General features: G+C 42.0%; 1 protein-coding gene across 2 annotated transcripts in view; it reads right to left on the bottom strand.

The window, feature by feature from the left end:
• CDK6 (cyclin dependent kinase 6) overlaps positions 1 to 20,688 on the bottom strand; it is a 187,684-nt gene that overhangs the window by 30,188 nt on the left and 136,808 nt on the right. For both annotated transcript variants that reach the window (XM_084620902.1, XM_084620903.1), the window contains one exon: positions 9,574 to 9,683. In XM_084620902.1, coding sequence (XP_084477028.1) covers positions 9,574 to 9,683 — 110 coding nt within the window. The remainder of the gene's footprint in view (positions 1 to 9,573; positions 9,684 to 20,688) is intronic.

Here is a 20,688-nt window from a genome sequence, read left to right as displayed (position 1 = left end):
GATCATCTAAGAGCTCTGGTAAACACACATGGAGAGCTGCCAGTGCAAAGCTCTTGCAAGGGAAAGAAGTAAACAGGAGACAGATTTATTCTATATATTTCTGAGCTATAACATACATTTTTTATGGCTGATGAATGGTAGGAAATTATTATATTTTTTCTGGAAAATTCAATACAGAAAATTCAATAAAAACTGTCTAGATCAAATTCTCTGACCAGATACTTGACTGTGAAAAGCACCTGGAAGCTTAACAATGTAAGCCAAAGTTAAAATCAAGTCTTTCTCTCTTTTCTTTCAAGGGTGTTTGTGTGAAGCAGGAAAGGATCCTGACTACCAATCTGGAGTTTAAATACATTTTGTGGAGGTTTCTTGTAAAACAGAAACAGGGCCGGCCCACAACATTTTGGCACCTGAGGCGGGGAGCTCAAATGACACCCCCATGCTCCCTCGCTTGGGCCAAAACTTTGAAAGGTCTCAATTCTGCCTTCTCTCTGTTCTTCTCCTCTCATGGTACTGCTCTGCTACCTACCCCAATAAAAGAAAACTAACATGCCTTGTTCAAAAATTTTAAGTAACACTTAACTTTAAAACGCCTGAACAGCAAATGTTACTTTTCTTGTCTGCATAGTAAACAGTGGCATTTTTATCTGTTTGAATAATCAAAGTGGTGCTTTCCGTGCCTTCTTGGTTGCAAAGGTTGCTTCCTGCTGAAGGTCCAGTCTGGGCCAGCTCATGCTCTGTTGAGATGGTTGCAAGGCTGACCAGCCTCTCCTGTGTCATTGTGGAGCGTAGATGTATTTTTATTATCTTCAGCTTGGAGAAGTTGCATTCTCCACTGGCACCTGTTACAGGAAGTGTTAGAAGTATGCGCAGAGCAACAAAAGCATTTGGAAAGAGGGTGGTCATCTTATTTGTGCACATATATTCCAGAACAGCCTTTGGAGTTGATCCTGCTGAAATGTATCTTGAAAGGGCTTTCAGTTCACCACCTAAATCACTCGCATCAATATCGCGCATGTCATCATGTGTCAACATTGTCTCTAGTGCCCTGCATTGCTGGTGTAGGTCTTCTTCAGGTATAGTGAGGAATTTTAGAATAGCATACAACATCCCAAATATACTGCTGTGTTCCTTGAGCTGCATGAAACGTTCTTCAACTGACTGTATTGCACAATCTGGCACCTGGTTAAAGAATTCAACTTTGAATTGTTGTTTGGGGTCTCCTATGGGATTATCTCGTGCCTCATAATCAAAATGTCTTCTTCTTCAGTGACTCTTGTATTCTTGAATGGGTGGGAAAATAGCCTCAGTGTGAAGTTCCTCTGCCAACTTTTGTGCACTCTTCAGAACGTTTTGAAATCCCTCATCTGACTGGTAAGACTGTAGGTATGACTTTGCTTTGTCCAGTTGTTCCATTGCTCCAGATATATCAAGGTCAACACCTTGGAGTCTCTTGCTTACAACATTTATTTCAAACAGTATGTCATGCCACAACACTAAGCCACACAGAGATTTGAAGTTATGTATGTTTCTGGTGATTCCATTTCCCTCTGCCACTGTTCTCCCACAAACAGTTCCTGTCATAGCATTATCCTCCATAATGGCAACTATGGCATCATCTATCTTCCCAATTTGGTGTTTGATAGGCTTTATCACCTCCACTTGACTTTCCCATTGTGTGGCACTTGGTGGTTTCAGTGTCAGAGAGGATGTTCCCAGGTGTTGCTTCAAAATTTGCCATTGATAAGTTGATGCAGAGAAAAATACATAGATACTTTGAATTACATTAAAAAATTCAGCAGCCTCACTAGAAGCTGATGCTGCATCACAACCACCAAGTTCAATGAATGAGAACTGCATGGGACAAAAAAAACTTGAGGGTTTAACTCTCGGATCTGTGTCTGCACTGCTCCATTCTTTCCTCTTTGTTGGCACCATTATTGTAGCCCTGACCTCTCATGTCAGCTATCGCAATTCCCGTATCTTCCAGTTTTTTAAGAAGCACATTTGTCATACCAGCTCCTGTAGTATCATCAATGTCAATAAATTCTAGAAAATGCTCTCTGACAGTCACCATTGCAGGGACATTTTCACTAGGTTCTGCTGGTGTTACAAAACGCACCATTAAAGTCATTTGTTCCATATGGCTGATGTCAGGTGTGCAGTCCAGAATAACAGAGTAATATCTTGCAGACTTCAGATCTGCCACAATCTTCTGTTTGACTTTTGTTGCCAGTAACTGTATGATCTCATTTTGAATTGTTTTTCCAAGGTAGTGTTGTGTGTACATTTCTTGTGTGGTGACTCTTCTTAGATGTACAGCATCAAACTCGGCCATCAGCTCCACATTTTAAGGAAGTTTCCATTGTTTGGCACATACAGCTGATCTGAAGTGCCACGCAGTGCTAGGTTTTGGATAGCAAGCATTCTCACAATGGCAATGAGCCTTTTCAGTTGCTGCTTTCTGTTATTCCCTCTCACCTTTTCTCCTACCTGCCTGTTATGTCTTTTGTGTCCTCCTTCCTCCAGCACAGCACTCCACTATCTCTGTGCATCTAGAGCAGAGAGAATACATATGCACCAGCAGTAGACACAATTTTCTATACTCTGGGTCCTAGTGGCATCCCTCCCACAGTCTGGCACCTGGGGTGGCTGCCTCAGTTTGCTTCATGGTAAGGCCAGCTCTGAACAGAAAAGTAAATATACATGTTTTGTTCCATTAAGGACCAAACACAAATCCTACAGGGCTTCCCTCAGCCAAAGTCCAAAGATATATAGAGAGGCTCTTTTTCGTCAAGTTACGGAGAGGGAAGAAGTGCAGTAAAATGGCCTATAGTTCTCTCAGTTTTAGCCTTCTTCCTGCAGTTCATATGCTGGTTTTCGAACCCCACTCTGGCAGTTTTTCACTGCTCGGCAAAGCAACCAGAAAATCCCTTTCACAAGGGGAATCCCAGGAGGCACAGAACTTGCTACCGCTCCTCTCAGCCTAGGGCCTGCAACTGAGAAATAGGGGTGCGATCAAAGAACCTCTGCACTGTAGCTGTTTTTCTTACAGCCATTTGCAGCTGGGTATAAATTAGAGCAGTCTTCAGGCTGCCGTGATTTATGCTGGGACTAAGCTTGTTCCTGACTAGCACCAGAATACAGGGTACTACAAAGGTGGCATACAACCTTCTTTGCCCTTCCCCTGTCCCGAGCTGCATCAAGCACAGGTCAGAATCTGGGACCCTGACTTTTGGTATTAGACTCATCTCCCAATAACACATCCCCATTAGAACGTTAATGTACTAATTACCTTCAAATATTTGAGTCCAGGGCAGACATCTGTGCTCACAGGGAGAGGGTTCACTCCTTCTCCACTGACTTCTGGCCAACAGCCATCCACCCTGTCACAGGCTGGAATGATTTTTTTCCTCTGACCATTACTTTTTTAAAAAGTGAAGGTCAGGTTAGACTATTTTGAAGTCAGACTAGATCTATTTCTTTTCTGCTTCCTAAAGATCAATAGGAAATTTTCCAGGTTTGCTAAGCTCAAGCAGATGCAGTGTTCAAGGCTAGTATCAATGCCTGCTGCTTGGCCTTCATCCCTCAGGAGTCCACAATCCCACCCTAGATTGTTGCCTTTCTTTGAAAGTGGGAAGGATGTCTCCAGTCGTCTCTGGCAGCCTACCAGCATCCCGTGGTCATTGACCTTTTCTTGCCCATGGCAAGTCAGGTTCCCCTCCCTCGCGGCTTCTTTCTGACTCACCGCAAAGGTTGTTCCCCCAACTTAAAGCAGAAGCACCCAGTGGGAGAACTGCTGCTGGCCATACCTGGTTCAAATGACAGAAATAGCACCTCTTAACGGGGGATTGGACATCTGGGGAAAAAGGGAATCCCAAGACCATCCTTCTTTTCTTTCCTCTTTTTTTAAGACCAAGATTGGTCATTTACCCCCTTTGACTTTTCCCCTCTACTCTCCAAATATCAGGGGTTCCATCAACTATTTAAAACAAAAGGCGCACATCGACTTTGTGTTTAGGTGTCTAATTTCTGGGAATTTGGCACTGGACTGCCAGTGGAAATCTACCCCAAACTCTATTTACTAGACAATGAGGACATCAGGTTGGCATTTTTTTTGAGCCTTCTTATTTTCACTGGGAAAATCATCATTGCATTAGCCACCACAATACTATACTTGTGTTTAACAATCCAGTTCAACTCTGCACTCACATAGCTTCTAGTGGTCCCCCACCCCCACCCCGTCCAGGTTTTGTTTTGTTTTTTGTTATGGTTAGTGACAGTTTTTGGTTTCTATGGTTTATCAACGGTTTCCCTTACCCACAGCATTTATTCCTCTGAATGAAAGTCTGGCACGATTGGAAGCTGGAAGGAAAACCACAACTGAATGGCCAGGCACTCACTTAACACTTATCTCTAACCACAGGCTGATACGGTTACTGGATTTGACTAACGGCTATCAATCAGCCCAACTGTAGACACTTGAGAAGATATCAGCCTGCAAAGCCTAGCAGGAGAATGTAAGCTAAACAGCAGCACTATGTATTTTACATAGGGCCTATCTACTTGAATGACAACATCACTGTCTTGAGACCTCTTACCTCTTTTTTTCTGCTTGATAATCCTCAGATTTACTCTGATTGTCCACCCTTCCTTCCCTTCATTAATGTGCATATGTCCTGTATCCAGAGTCAGTGAGAGTTTTGCCACTGATTTAGGATTGAGCGGAAAACATTGTTTGTCAACATACTAGAACAACATGGACCAGTGCACACTTCTGCCTTTCCTTTGTCTGTTAGTAGAGCTTCAATCAAGATGTCACTGTTAACCTGTCAGACTGGGAAAACAAAGGGTTAAATTAGTGGCCTGAGTTCAGCCAGTCTTGATTATACGAATCCAAGAGTCCAGTAGAAATTCTGAAAAGAAAAATCTCTCTGATAGACTGGCCACTTGTCTAGGGAGGAAGAAAAATCCTGTTTCATTAGGTCTGGTTTGGAAAAACCATCAGCCTCCCACACATCCATATGAACATGAATGGCAGAGGAATAAAGGAGAAAAAGTGCAGAGTACAGAAGTCCTCAGTGCTGACTGGATCTTTCCAAGGGATGAAATCTGCTCCCAGTACAGTTGCTCTGGTCTGTGTTGAACTTTTATGGCACTTGCACTTAAATCATTCTTGTAACAAAGCAAGATAATTTCCAAAAATGGCAAAAACTCACTCTGGCCAAAACTGTATCAAACCTTGGTTCAAAGGTTGCAAATTGAGCTGCGGAGCTGTTACAACTGTAAGCAGCACTGTCCACCTTAATTTTTTAAAAACAAACAGAAGATTTGTTTTTAAGTTTTCCTGCCACCAATACCAAACAGATAAGTGGATACTTGCTAAATAGGTTTTTGTGCTCTTGGTCCAGTAGATACGCTGGTTTAAATGTCACTGTAAAACACAAGATAATATGATTTCAAATTTGGTGTTTGAAACTCGTTGCATAATAAAGATACCAGTTTTCTCTTACATCTCATTTAAGGGGCCTGCCACTTTACAGGGAAATCCATAGGTATGAGCAGTGTTCGTATGTCGTATATCTTTGCATGGCTATTTTTTTACCCTCTCTCCTCAATATCCAGTCAGAGATGTCTCCCTTTTTCCTTATTTTCTCTTATCCTTTCAATTCTTGCTGTCTCCGCTCCTTTTACCTTTTCTGATATTTATAGTTTTGAAAAGCATCTGATGACCCTGTTCTCTCTCTGCTTCAGGGTGGCATTTCAGAAATCTGTCCAAGCAGCAGTGGGGGCCTAGAAAGATACGTTTTAGGGTATGAGCTGCAAAGAGACGAAGAGCTGACTATGCAGAGAGATACAGGAAGGCTGTAAATAAACTGAAATACTCCAGCAGCTCCACATCTACAGTGCAGTGCCCACCAAGATAGGGAGGAATCAGTGACTAGATATTCTCAAGCACAGGGATGCATCTGACTAAAGAACTAGCATGGGTCTGAAATGAGACCATACTGAATAAAGGACTCCAGAGATGTTACTACTGACACGTGTCAAAGATTAAAAAAGGAACATGGGCTCCACTCATCCCACTCTTCTGTTACCAACAAAAATCAGACTAAATCCAGGCCTCATTGAAGTAACTGCGCCACTCACTCTGACTTCAGCGTGGCCAGGAGTTAATCCATAATGTGTGTACATAAGAAGAAATGGTAAGGGGAGCTCAATGAAGAATGATTCACAGTACAGCACACCAAGTACTACCAATAAACACCATGGCATAAAGACCAAGGGTGAAATCCTGCCCCATTGAAGTCAATGCGAGTTTTACCATTGAGTTCACTGAGGTCAGGATTTCACCCCAAGCGTGTTACAGGTACACCTCTGTCCTCTCCTCCCTTCTGGGTCTGCACTGAGTGCAGGTCAGCTACACCACAGACTCTTCAACCACCTTCTTCACCCTTCACTGAAGCACTTGTTCTAGGGTAGCAATAAGCATCGTATTGATAAAGGTGAGCTGGTATTAAGGTGCATGGTACTTTGTTGCGAGTGATATGCTACATGATGCTTTACTGTTGACAACAGGCTTTACAGAAACTTATCCACTTCTGCAACCACAGCAAAATTTTGTATAATTTCAGTTGGAATGATGAAAAAAAGTTTTCTAACTGATGACAGGCTGTTCCTCATATAACTTGCCATTTAGATCACCTGCGTCAGGCCGGGCACAAAGTTTTGTGTATATCCTTGAATCCGAGCCAATGGGGAAGTGCCTTGCAAAACATAAAAAACCTCTACTATTGATCTATGATTAAGGCTGATTCAGCAGAAAGTTATATTTCAGTCACACAAATCTGAAATAAGACCTATACTCTGGCTAATCCAAGCATAACCAGTCTGTTGCAGCCTTTGGGTCACTGTAAGCACTATGAGCCAGATTCTGATAGCCTTGCTTCTGGTAGTATCCTATTCCCAGAACAGTTCTAATGAAGTCAATGGGACTATTTGTGGAGTAGGATAGCCTTACTCATATTGAGTAGTATCTTATATCACAAATAGTCCCATTGACTTTTTTGAAATTATTCTGGGAATGAGACAACACTCAACATGAGTAAGGCTATCAGAATCTTATCTGATATAAAGAGAACATCAGAATAGCAGTTAGAAATTATAGAAGTTTAAAAATATTTTCAAGTGAAAGCAAAGGAGAATGGCGGAAGGAATGGAAAATAAATCTCTCGTGATTTGCCAAAAGAAAAGGATGGCTGGAACGCTGGACCAACAGGTAAACTTAAAAAAAACCAAAAACAACTCTCCTTCTCTCACCCCCTCAATGCCAGATGAAAAGCAGATGGGTAGTGAGCTAACTTCATTTATTTTTCAGCAGCATTAGCTGCTACACTTATTGAACGTTTTGGAAATAATCCATGGGAGTTTGCAAAATTTTACAGTTTATTGCCACCACGTTCACAGTAGAATACAGTCTCTTTTGCAATTTATTAAGGATGTTAAAAAGACAACATATATCATACAAAGGTTATTGCAAAATTGACTCAATGCAACAATCCATAAAGAAGATATTCAATGCTATTCACTGTAGTTTAATGACAGTGAAGCCTTAAATTGGGTTTATGACATATGTTGGGCTCCTGCATGTTCAAATATCATTATCTGTAAGTCATAATGTTACTAATTGAACAACGTAGCACATATACACTTGGCAGATTCCTGACACACACAGTTTTTGACTGTCTCCCAGATTTAGGACTGAGAATGTCAAAATGACCCTGTCTTTGGCAGGGACAACAGAACGCCTGGTTGTATCAAACTCTGCTTGAAATCAAATCTTATTTCTGCTAAAAATCTGCCATTTTTTACCCTTAATCCAACATTTGAATTTGCACAATTGTTCCTAATTCAATTGATCATGTTAGATTTGTGGATTTGGAAAGTGAATGCTGTGTTATAAAAAATGAAAATTTAATTTATAGGGTTCACACAAGGCAATTTTATAGGGTTTATACAAGGCAATATTTCATCTAGGGAAGTACTGTAAAATAGATGACAAAAAATTTTTTTGAGCAGATCATAAAGCGTTCTCTGTTTGGTTGTCATGTTTTACTGTCATTATCAATGCAAAAATGAAACTTTTTTTTTATGCTGCAAGTGAAATCTTGGAAAAGTCAGTGTCATTGTGAACCTTCTATGGAATAAAATTTAGTATCTGAAAGTTTGCAATGGAGGACTTAACTGAAACTCCTAAAATCCACATTCTCATTTTCTGATCTCATTTATGAGTCACACACAGAGGGTGGAGTGTAGTAAATCTACTCTGGCCATTTGACTAGGCAATAAGCCCAAGAACAAATATATTTCAATGTGTTAACATTAATAAACAGTGAAATCCCAAAATCCTTTTGCAAGGCTTCAGTTAGCATTCTGAACTTCATATATCGCAAATTCATCTTTGTCAAGAAGTATTGCTATCGCATGGTTGTTTCTAGAGGCCATGGTTACTGTGGCTACACCTTTGTAATTTGTAAAAAAACGGACTATTCATTTTTAAGCTCAAAGGTGAGCCATTTTCCTTTAGATTTTCATATTCATTTATTTAAAAGGTACATCATTTTATTTCACAGTAGCTGTTCCAAAATGGTGTATGAGGTTTCTCTAGGCATGTCACCATAGACTGTATAGTAAGACCATATAATTCCTGCAGTAGTTTCTGGTTTTCATCCAAAATGCATTATATGGGATAATAAGATCAAGTAAGTATAATACTCAAGAGAATACTGAAAAAAGAACAAGGAGTACTTGTGGCACCTTAGAGACTAACAAATTTATTTGGGCATAAGCTTTCGTGGGCGAAAACCCACTTCATCAGATGCACGGAGTGGAAAATACAGTAGGAAGATATATGTATACAGAGAACATTTAAAAATGGGGGTTGCCAACACTGATAGTTAATTTAACAGAATCAGCCAAAAATAAGTCTTATTTCTGACTACATTTAAGTTTTACTACCTACATTACCCTAGACATTGTCAAAACAGTTTATTCTTCAAAAAGTCCCACCTCAGTCTGTTTCTAGAAATTGACATTACAGTGACTTTCCAGATCTCAAGTATGCCAAGAGATGACTACAAGCAAACATCTGGAACTCAAAAAGCACAAACTCCAGAAGTAAGATGGCTATGTCGTATTGAAGGCTATGTCTTTCCTTCCTTAAAACAAATTATTTCCAGAACCCTACAATATACACCTCTATCAATAGACCCTTCAGCCCCTATTTATCTATATCTCAGCCATCTGGATTCAGGTGTTATGTTCTTGTTTCAGTGTTCACATGTGCTTTTGTAAAAGAAAACAACGTTTTAAAAAGGGCTGTGGGAGACTCACAAAAAACATCCAAGATGGAAGTCACAACCCTGAGTTATATATAATGGGCTTTTGTAATTCCAACTGTAAATAAAACATGCCTCCAATTTTCTACTGCATACAGTGTTACAATATATAGTACTGTATATTTCTGCATAATTTCCACATTAAAAATAATGATGACAAAACAGTATTTCTTACTTTCGACGGAACATTTCTGCAAATATGCAGCCAACACTCCAGAGATCAACTGGTGTTGCATAGCTGGATTGAAGCAAAACTTCAGGAGCTCGGTACCACAGAGTGACAACCTGTAAAACAAAGAGGAACATATTAGGAGAAATACTCAATTGCAGAAATACCAACTAGTGTGTGGGGTTGCCCAGTGACCCAGATTGCCTTAAGCTTGTATGGTCTCACACACTAAGGATGGTCAGGTTTGGTCACTGCTTAGATGACAGTCCTCTAAAGAAAATCCAGGTGCTGCCAGAAGTGGTGTGGAGGAGTCAATAGGTGGGATTATTCCTTCTGAATCGTGGTATTTGAAGGCACTGTACACTAATTTAAAGGATGAGTCAAAAAACCTAGTCCCAACTCACTTATGGCCATTAAAGCTTCCATGGCATGTTCTGCAGAAGTAGAGATATTAAGATCTCTCCCCCCTTGCCCCTGCTTGCCCCTTGCCCATCAAAAAAAAAAAAAAAAAAAAAGAAGCAACAAGCTACAAGCTAAAAACTAACCAACAAGAAACTCACAAGCCAATTAAGCCAAAAACAAGCCCGATTTCTGCACTTTTTTTGCGGGTTTGGCATGTCTGCTTGGTTCCTCTCCTACGCCTCAGTACAGTTAGAATCCAGCCCTAAAGAAATAGGATCTTCAGCTGAAGGACAACACTGTATTGGTAGTATGCTGTAGTTATAAACCACAGACAACATTATAAAGAGGGAACAAGGGTCTTATAATTATTGCATTAATTTTGAGATACAAAAATACATGTGTTGGAAAGTGCAGTGTTTCTCTAGGCTCATGAAACTGAAATTTAAAAAGATACAGAAAAAGAAATAATTGCAAAGTAAAAGATAGAAATAGCTTTAAAATACATGTTATTTAAAATGGTGAGTGCTGAATTTAAAGACCAGTACTCAGAAACATATGACAAAGGTGGGTTTTTTAAATAACAACAATATAATTGTCCTCTTAGCAGAAATAACAATGCAAGTAATCAGCTGAATTTGCTGCTGAGAGCCAGCTGAAACAAAAGCAAATACAACATTTATTACAATCATTACATGCCCTGACAGCATCTGGAGGTGTGGAATGGATAGAGGAGGGAAGTTCAAGGATATTTACACAAGTGTCATATTTGCTAAAAGTTCTTTTACATGCTTTGATCTCTATTTATAAAATTTATTTTTGAAACAGTTCAATAACTTAGTGCAAAATAAAGCTGAGCTGAGCCAACTTTGACTTCAAGATACATGCTATGTAAACTGGCACAGCAACAGAAGAAGGCATAATGTAATCCCTTCATTTTCTCTGATTGGTTGGTGTCAAATAGGGATGCTTTTCTAATATATGTACAGGGGAAGGTAACTCTCCCTCAGAAGTTCATTCCAATGAACTTTAATTTGAGGTCAGGATGCCATTATGAACACCACTGATAAAGGCTGCCCAGGGAATATGCTGAATCAGGTGGAGTTCCTTTTTCAATATTTTGTTTAACGATATTAATGTATTTCTCAATGTTTGGTCTGTACGTATGTTCTCTTAGGGCCTTTGGGGAGAAACCCATGGGATAGGAAAAATTACTTTAAAAAATTTGGAGATTTCTAGGATCATGGATTTCCACATATTCTTTTTTTTCAGATGTGGGGGCAGCCGCCTAACAGAAGGGGAAGAGCAGCATCAACTGAAGACCTATAGGAGAAACAGGACCAAATCTTGCAGATTCTGAACTTGAGATCCAAGTGGGCCTCCCCACACAAAATGAAGGAAAGTTATTTACCCTTCATAACTGTCGTTCTTCAATTTCACTGTGGGTACACATGCACTCCATGAGACCACAGAATTCTAGCAAGTAGCGTCCACTGGGCCATACCTACACCTTTGTTCTCCTTTTGCTCTGTGCTAAGAGTATAAGGGGTGTTGCTGCCCCACACCTCTCCAGTTCCCCCTCTTACCATGAATCAGAGAGGATCTGAAGCAGAGAGGAAGGAGGGTGAGTAGTGGAATACAGATTGGGATCACACATCTCAAAGAACTCCAGTTACAAAGGGTATGTATGTTTCCTTTCTTCTTCAATTGCTGATCCTGATGTGTATTCTGCTGTGGGTCACTGACAAGCAGTACTCATAGAGGAGGAGGGTGTGAGGATGCAGGCAGTATGGTTGCTTGTAAAACCACTATTCCAAATAATACATCAGCGGAGGAGGATTGGACTCAAGGCACAATGCCTTGTGAATGTGTGGATGGAACTTGTTGCTGCCTTGCTAATATCAAGCAGAGATACTTCTTGGAATGCTGCTACTGGGGCTGTCTGTACTCTTGCAGAATGAGCCTATACTCCATGTGGGGAAGGAACGTGTGCCAGCTAATAAAACAGGATACAGCCAGAGATCCACTTGGAGATCCTCTGGGAGGAAACAGCTTGTTCTGCTTTGGCAAGAAACAGCCCAGGTGACTTTCTGATATCTTTTGTTCTCTGTAGAATAAAATGCCAAAGCTCATCTCATATGGCAGGAATGAAATCTCTTCTCTAAGCTGGAAGCATGGGGCTTTGGGAAGAACACAGCTAAGTGGATAGTCTGGTTTATGTGAAATTCCGATACTACTTTAGGGGGTGAATTTTGGATGGAGCCGTTGCGAAACCTTGTCTTTACGAAATATAGTGCAAGGAAGGTGTGCCATTAGGGCCCCCGGTTCACCTACCCATTCATCCGAGGTGATGGCAATGAGGAAAACAACCTTCATAGACAGGTAAAGCATCAAACAGGTAGGCAGGGCTTCAAAAAGTGGTGTGGATTTTTCACACCCCAGAGCAACATAGCTGGGTTGACCTAAATTTTAGTGTGAACCTGGTCTTGGATTCCTGGCACATCACTATAGCAGTCACCATGGATCTTTAAGCAGTACTGGCAGCATCGACTGCAGCTTCTAATAAGGGTCTTGCCACTAAACTTCCCTCATCAATAAGACCTCAAACTTGAGCCCTATCCTTCTTCTTCAGGTGCTGGGTCCTTATGTGTATTCCACTATTGATACACATGCACTTCATCTACCTGAGACTGGAGAATTCTAGCAAGTAGTATCCATTGGTCTGCACCTGCATCCTGCTCTCCTCATGCTCCTTGCTGAGGGTATAAGGGGCGGTGCAGGCTGACATATTTCCTGTTCCTTCTGACCACCGTCTGGCCTGAGAAGAGTTCCAAATCCCCTCAGAGGAGGTCTAGGCCTCCAACACAAGCTACTGGATAGCCCAGAGCCTACAGATTCCAGCTGAATAGCACTCCGAATCAATGAGGCCATGCTGAAACCAGGAAGAACTGTGTGGCACATGTCAGTTAAGGAAGAACTGTGCCCCTACTACTATGAGAGCAAAAAAGCAGTACTTTGTCCCGGCTAAGGGAGTGGAGTTGTTCTTCCATGCTGCACCCAACTCCACAGTCATGCAAGCAGCCATGGAAAAGTCCAGACAACAATACCCACGGGCCACCTGGCTGGATCAGGACGCCAAGAGTTTAGACCTTATGGAAGAAAGGTGTTTGCTGCCACCAGTCTCTAATTTAGAATTTCCAACTTCTGGGCCCTCTTGGCAAAATATGATTTTTTGATTTATTCTAAGTTCCTGGACTTTTAAAGACATTACCCCCGAACTGGGTGTTTTCCATTCCATGATTCCATTGGCTCCCGCAGTGTGACAGTGAACTGCTCTGGGGCAGGGTAAAGGATTGAATGCTGGTCAGACCAGCACTAACCTCCGTGACAATTTACCCCATAACTGCAGTTCCTTTCCCAGGGAAGCATGCCACATACAGCAGCTGCTCCCTTCCTGCTGGCCACACACCTCAATTTGTAGCAGAGAGTGAATGTGAATTGTACACTTAGAGGGGACGCTGCTATTTACAGAGGACTGGGAAAGCATGTAGAATGGGAACTGCTCCTTCCACATGACCACTGCCTGGCCCACTTCCTTGAAACTTTGCTCCCCTCTGTGCGGCACACACACACGAGTATATGTGTATGTGTCTGTATATCTAGCTACCTCGAGAGAGGGGGCATCTGGTTCTTAATAATTTGGGAATTTAAACAATTATACACTGTAAAAAAAGGCATGCAAGTTTATTTCTGACAAATATCGGATTGCTTCAGACTGAGAGGGGAACTTGTTTGCCTTGGGCTGTGTTCTGATAAACTGATCTTTACTGTCTACCTACAAAAGGGTCCGAGTCGTATCAGGGTTTGCAATGTGCAAGTTTGAATTTCAAGATGTGAATCTCAAAATGATTGTTATTTATCAAATGTCAACTTGCACATAAGTAATAACCACAGATAACGCCTATCTTGCTAGGGATCCTCTTTTAAGAAATACAGTATGATGTAGTTTGGTTTTGACATAATTTCACTCACTCTTTTTCACCATAGAAACCAAGCAAATATTTGTGGACATTCCATTAGCATTTACAGATAAGTAGAAATGAAAATTATTCTGAACACAGGATATGGAGAGCTGAACAACTAGCTCATCGCTTCCTCTTAACACTGCACTGTCTTAGTGCTTAGGTAAGCCACATAATCAGTGAGGGGCCCTATCATAGAGAAAGAGAGAACTTTGACATTACAGCTTGATAAAGTAACATTTTTAGCATAAAAAAGCATGCATCTGCATTTTTATGTGTTGCTTAACCCTTTATACCTGACACCACTAAAATGGAACGTTGGGGCCACAACTGTAGCAAGGGGGGTTCAACAGGATGAACTTCAGTCCTCTGATTAAACAAGCTCCTCTCTTCAGCTGCCTCTCTTTTCCCAGCCTGTTTGGTTTCTTTAGCTCCTCCTCCCTTAGGGTCTTCCAGGTCCTTCCAAGTAGACAATGTCACCTTCCAGTTCCTCTCCCTTGGCTCTGCCTTCCCTCCATATGCCAGTTTTTCCCTTGCTTCTTCTTCTCAGCACACCTCTGCTGCCCCTAATCTCCAGGCTAACACTCCCTCAAACCATGCCACTTCCCACTCACTCTTACCTCCCTCACTTTCTCTAATCTGACACCTCCACCACCTTCCCTTTGATTCTCCATAATTTCACCCAGTCTTCTTCCCTTCCTCTTGCTGCATTCAAACCCTCCCATGCCAAATGGCTGCTGTCCTATCCTGTCCAGCTGCCCTTTGCTTTCTCATCAATTGGATGCTCAGGTGGACTAGAGTATCAAACTTTATCTGTTAGTCCAGGGGTGGGCAAACTACGGCCAGTGGGCCGAATCCGGCCCACCAGCCATTTTAATCCGGCCCTCAAGCTCCTGCTGGGGAGCGGAGTCTGGGGCTTGACCCGCTCCGGCGCTCCAGCCAGGGAGCAGGGTCGGGGGCCGCTCCATGCGGCTCCTGGAAGCAGCGGCATGGCCCCCCTCTGGTTTCTATGTGTAGGGGCAGCCAGGGGACTCTGCTCTGAATGCTGTCCCGCCCCAAGCACCACCTCCGGAGCTCCCTTTGGCCGGGAACCGCAGCCAATGGGAGCTCCAAGGGCGGTGCCTGCAGACGGGGCAATGTGCAGAGCCACCTGGCCGCGCCTTCGCATAGAAGCCAGAGAAGGGACATGCCGCTATTTCCTAGAGTCGCTTGAGGTAGCGCTGCCTGGAGCCTGCACCCCGGAGACTCCCCCCATGTCCCAACCCCCTGCCCCAGCCCTGATCCCCCTCCCGCCCTCCGAACACTTGATCCCAGCCCGGAGCACCCTCCTGCACCCCAAACTCCTCATCCCCAGCCCCACCCCACAGCTCACCCCCCCCAGCTGTAGCCTTCACCCCCCCCATGCCCCAACCCCAGCCCTGATCCCCCTCCCACCCTCCAAACCTCTCAGTCCCAACCCGGAGCACCCTCCTACACCCCAAACTCCTCATCTGCAGCCCCACCCCAGAGCTTGCACCCCCAGCTGGAGCCCTCACCTCCCCCTGCACTGCACTCCCCCACCCCGGACCGGACCGGCCCCCTCCTGCATCCTGAACAAATTTCTGGCCCCACCCTGAGCCCGCACCCTAACCCCCATTTTGTGAGCATTCGTGGTCCGCCATACAATTTCTATTCCCAGATGTGGCCCTTTGGCCAAAAAGTTTGCCCACCCCTGTATTAGTCCAAGAACAAAAAGGCTGAGAGTAATTTGTACTTTGGGACCTGGTAGAAACGTTTTCCTCACCATACCAAGTCACAATTCAGGTCCCCACTCACCAGACAAGCAGGGACTAAAGCTGTTTACAGTGGCTACAGATCACTGCTCTGTCAGGTCAAATATCAAATGATCTAGGCAGCCTCTCCAAATGAAAATAAATGAAAGAAGCTTCTCGGTGATTTATAGAAGCAATTAAACATCCAAAATTCTACCAAAATGTCATCTGGTTTCCTACTCCTGAAAGAGGAAGAAGGAAATGTACCCAGTGTAAGTATGGGGGAAGAAGAGCTGAGACATATGCAGGGGCAGAGCTCTGCAGGAGAGGGCAAGGAGGAATACAACCTTTTGTGAAACATAAAATTGTCAATCTTAATGTATCAGAAGATTCTAGGAGCATCTGACATCAGCAGTTTCAATCCCAGCCACTTTCAACCATTTATATCTGGCATAAAGCCAAGTTATGAGCAAGTATCTGCTCACTAGGAGTGAAATTGAGAGGGCCAACACAAAACCTATGCACCATTTATATCCCACTTAAAATCCCATTTAATTCACAGGGGTGAATTTCACCTTAGGCTATCTATTTAGATTTCAGTAGCATCTGCACCATGCTAGGCACTTTCCAAACACAGATGAAGACACAGTCTCTGTCTTGAATAGCATACAGTCTAGAAAAGGCAAAGACACATAAAGGGTGAGAGAAGGGGATAAGTAACATACAAGTAAAGGACTACATTTTAGTTTTGTCATAAGCCCTAAGGCCTTGTCTACACTACCGCTTAAGTCAATATAAGTTACATTGCTCAGGGGTGTAAAAAACCACCTCCCTGCATGACATAACTTACATGAAGTTAACACAGTAGCTACACTGCACGATGTCAGCAGGAGACGCTCTCCTGTCGACATAGGTTCCACCTCTTGTTGAGGTGGATTAATGACATCAATGGGAGAGCGCTCTCCATCGACATATTGCGTCTTCACCAGACCCGCTAAATCAACACCTTGCATCGATCGCAGCGGCGCTGATTTAGCATGGTAGGGAAGACAAGCCCTAAGTAAAGAGCAATGCATAATTGCACTGCCCCAGGAGCAGACCAGGGTTCAGTTCGTGACTCAGAGGGGAGGTATTCTGTGCCAATGCTATATCCTGTGTCTACACTGGCTCAGCTATATTGACTTGCATGTTTGGGGGGGCAGGTGGGGGATTCAAGGCTCCACCTATCCCTGCCCAGCCAAACCTGTTTTCCAGAACAGTGACCATGCTGAAGCTACTCATCTCACCTCTCTGTGACCCAGGACACGTAGCTGCACAGGACAGTAAGGGGGTACCCTATTCCCTAGACATTGCTGATGCGAGCACTGATTTGCCTTGGAATGCTGAGCTCACTGGATATCACATTTGTAGGGGAAATGGCAATAGTGAGATGGCTTCCTATTGAGACTTAGTGCTTAGAGACATTTGTGAAAAATTTCTTATTGGTGAGCTCAGAAGTATTGTTTCACATTGTGAAAATTAAAGCGGTAGTTATGCTTACTCATCTGTAGAGTTCAAGGCTGTTCTTGTTATTTGCTCATCTAAACATACTTACGGATAAACTAATAATTTCATTTTTTGATTAAAATTAACTTCAGTGGGCTTTGAATTAGGCCCTAGTTGAAGACAAAGGGATTCTTTGCAATTACTTAAATGGGCTTTGGATAGGGTGACCAGATTTTATAGGGACAGTCCCAATTTTTGGGTCTTTTTTTTATATAGGCTCCTATTACCCCCCATCCCCGTCCCGATTTTTCACATTTGCTGTCTGGTCACCCTAGCTTTGGATCAGTCATGAGGGAGGGGAACATCTGTAGAGAATACATGAGATGTGGTGGCAGATTCATTTTTATAAGGATCTATCAGTCACATACAGTAAAAGGAAGACTGCACTACAACTTCAGGTTTTGCATTCTGGTAACCAGAATCCGTTCCACATTTAGAGCAAACTTTTTTTGAGGTCTATGGGCACGTATATCCATTTATTTAATAATATTGGACACAACACAAAATGGAAAACCAATGTTAAAACTTGTTTCCCATAAAAAAAAAAATCCGTCAGTGTGTAGGAAATTAATCTTGTGTCCTAACAAAGAGCTAAAACTTTCTACAGAGCTAAGGTACCATGGGTATGGAATGAATGCTATGAAATATTGTATGAATATCCTCTCCATGAAAGAAAACTTTGTGATAAATTTTATTTACCCTGATTCCTGTAATTACTTTTTACTACCAGATAACTTCTGCCAGGAGGTTTGATTATCATGGAAAACAATAACAGGTAAAAGGAATAGCAGTGAAAAGTGTCTATCCCCAGTCTAAAAGGTGAGGAAGTAAGAATGACAATTCAGTGGAAGACACGGATAATCCAGTTTACAAAGTTACCGCTGAATCAAAAAATTTGGATTACTTGCAACGGAGGTCCACTCTGTAGTGTGGAAGTATAACATTGTATAAGGGGACATGCTGGATACATTGTATATGAGAGGGCATGCCAAAACATGTTACAAAGTATCTGAGGGAGCACACGTAGGGACAGTTAGCTTTTGAATGGAGAAGCAATTAAGATAGAGCCAGCACGTCTAAGAAGCAGGCATCAGAATGAAAGGTGTGAAGGGCAATTAGTTAACTGGAAGCTGTTAAAGGAGATTGTTAAGGGTGGCAGGTAATTGAAGATACGTGACTGGTCTCAGGGATCTCGAAGGGTGGTGACTAAAATCTTTTTCTTCTTTTGTCTGTAACTGCTCTGTAACTTGTTCTCCAAAAAACTGTATAAATTAAAAGACACAAGCCCCACTAGGGGGGCTCACTTCTAAATGTATTAGCAGAGCAGCTTTGCTAATAAAACAGAGTGGTCTGATAAATTGTGAGTCTGAGTCAAACTTTGACAGTAGTCAAAGGCTTTTTATGACAGTATTCCCAAAATTGTTACTGACTCTAGATTTACATTAATCTTGGGCAACCTGCCTGAATCTGTGATGGACTATGGACTTGGGTTGCTAATAAGGGGTGACACTGAATCAAAGATAGAAGCCAATCCTTTGATTATAATTGTACATGAATTTATGACAGAAACTGAATAATATGAAGAACAGATAAATGGGTCTTTCCTTTGGTATCCATTAGCCATAATTCTTGTTTCACTGAGGGGAAGGTGTAATTGAATTTTTTTCCTCAGTATCTTTAAATATATATGACGGTCAATTGTAGTATAATTAGGCAGGTCAAAAAAAGAATTTGAAGAGCAACTAGCCAAAGACTCAAAAACTAACAGCAAATTTTTTTAAGTACATCAGAAGCAGGAAGCTTGCCAAACAGTCAGTGGGGCCACTGGACAACCGAGGTGCTAAAGGAGCACTCAAGGAAGGCAAGGTCATTGCAGAGAAGATAAATGAATTCTTTGCATTGGTTTTCACTACAGAAGACATGAGGGAGATTCCTACACCTGAGCCATTGTTTTTTGGAAACAAATCTGAGGAATTGTCCCAGATTGAGGTGTCAATAGAGCCACAATTCAAGAAGGATGCTGATAGATTGGAGAGGGATCAGAGAAGAGCCATGAGACTGTTTAAAGGATTAGAAAACATGCCTTATAATCATAGACTCAAAGAGTTCAATGTACCTGGCTTGGCAAAAAGAAGGTTAAGGGGTGACTTGATCACTATCTATAATACTGACATGGGGTATTTAAATATTTAATCATGGGCTCTCCAATCTAACAGAGGAAGGTATAACACGATCCAATGGTTGGAAGTGGAAGCTAGACAAATTCAGACTGGAAATAGGGTGTACATTTTTGACAGTGAGGATAATTAACCATTGGTGGAGTCTCCATCACTGACCATTTTAAAATCAAGATTGGATTCTTTGCTAAAAGATATGCTCTCAGAATTATTTTGTGGATGTTCTATGGCTGTGTTATACAGGAAGTCATGCTAGATGATCACAATGGTCCCTTCTGGCCTTGGAATTTATGACTCCCTCAAAAGTACAGATCATCATAATATCCTATCCATGATGTAGTTAGGGTGACAGATAATATTCCCTGCATATTATGGAGTTTCCAGATTTTATTATAGTATTGGATAAACATTTAGGCTTGCATAATTCATTCTCCAAGTAATAGGTCTTCCATTATTATCCATCTGCCTTTGATTCCATTAGAATGATAGGTATTGTTGGTGAGAAGAGTTCCTTCAATGGAGAAATGCAACCTTCATACTATGTCTTTTTATGGAAGTATTAAAATCTTTTTTCCTTTGTGGGATGGGTGAATCAAATTGCTTCAGTGGCTTTTAGAAAGTACTTCTATTCTACTCTTGGTTCTAGGCACATAATATACATAAAAAATAAAAAAGAGTCCTACAAAAAGTGGAAACTAGGTCATATTACCATTGAATATAAACAGCTAACACAAGTATGTAGGGACAAAATTAGAAAGGCCAAGGCACAAAATGAGATCAAACTAGCTAGAGACAAAAAGGGTAACAAGAAAACATTCTACAAATACATTAGAAGCAAGAGGAAGACCAAGGACAGGGTAGGCCCATTACTCAAAGAGGAGGGAAAAATAACAGAAAATGTGGAATTGGCAGAGGAGCTTAATGACTTCTTTGTTTTGGTTTTCACCAAGAAGGTTGGTGGTGATTGGATGTCTAACATAGTGAATACCAGTGAAAATGAGGCAGGATCAGAAGAGGTTAAAATAGGGAGAGAACAAGTTAAAAATTACTTAGACAAGTTAGATGTCTTCAAGTCACAAGGGCCTGATGAAATGCATCCCAGAATACTCAAGGTGCTGACTGAGGAGCTATCTGAGCCATTAGTGATTGTCTTTGAAAAGTCATGGAAGACTGGAGAGATTCCAGAAGACTGGAAAAGGGCAAATATAGTGCCCATCTATAAAAAGG

This window comes from Lepidochelys olivacea (genome assembly GCF_965140295.1).
Source record: "Lepidochelys olivacea isolate rLepOli2 genome assembly, chromosome: 2".
Classification (NCBI taxonomy): Eukaryota; Metazoa; Chordata; order Testudines; family Cheloniidae; genus Lepidochelys; species Lepidochelys olivacea.
The sequence above is the reverse complement of the archived record's forward strand: the minus strand, read 5'-3'. Positions and strand labels throughout refer to the sequence as shown.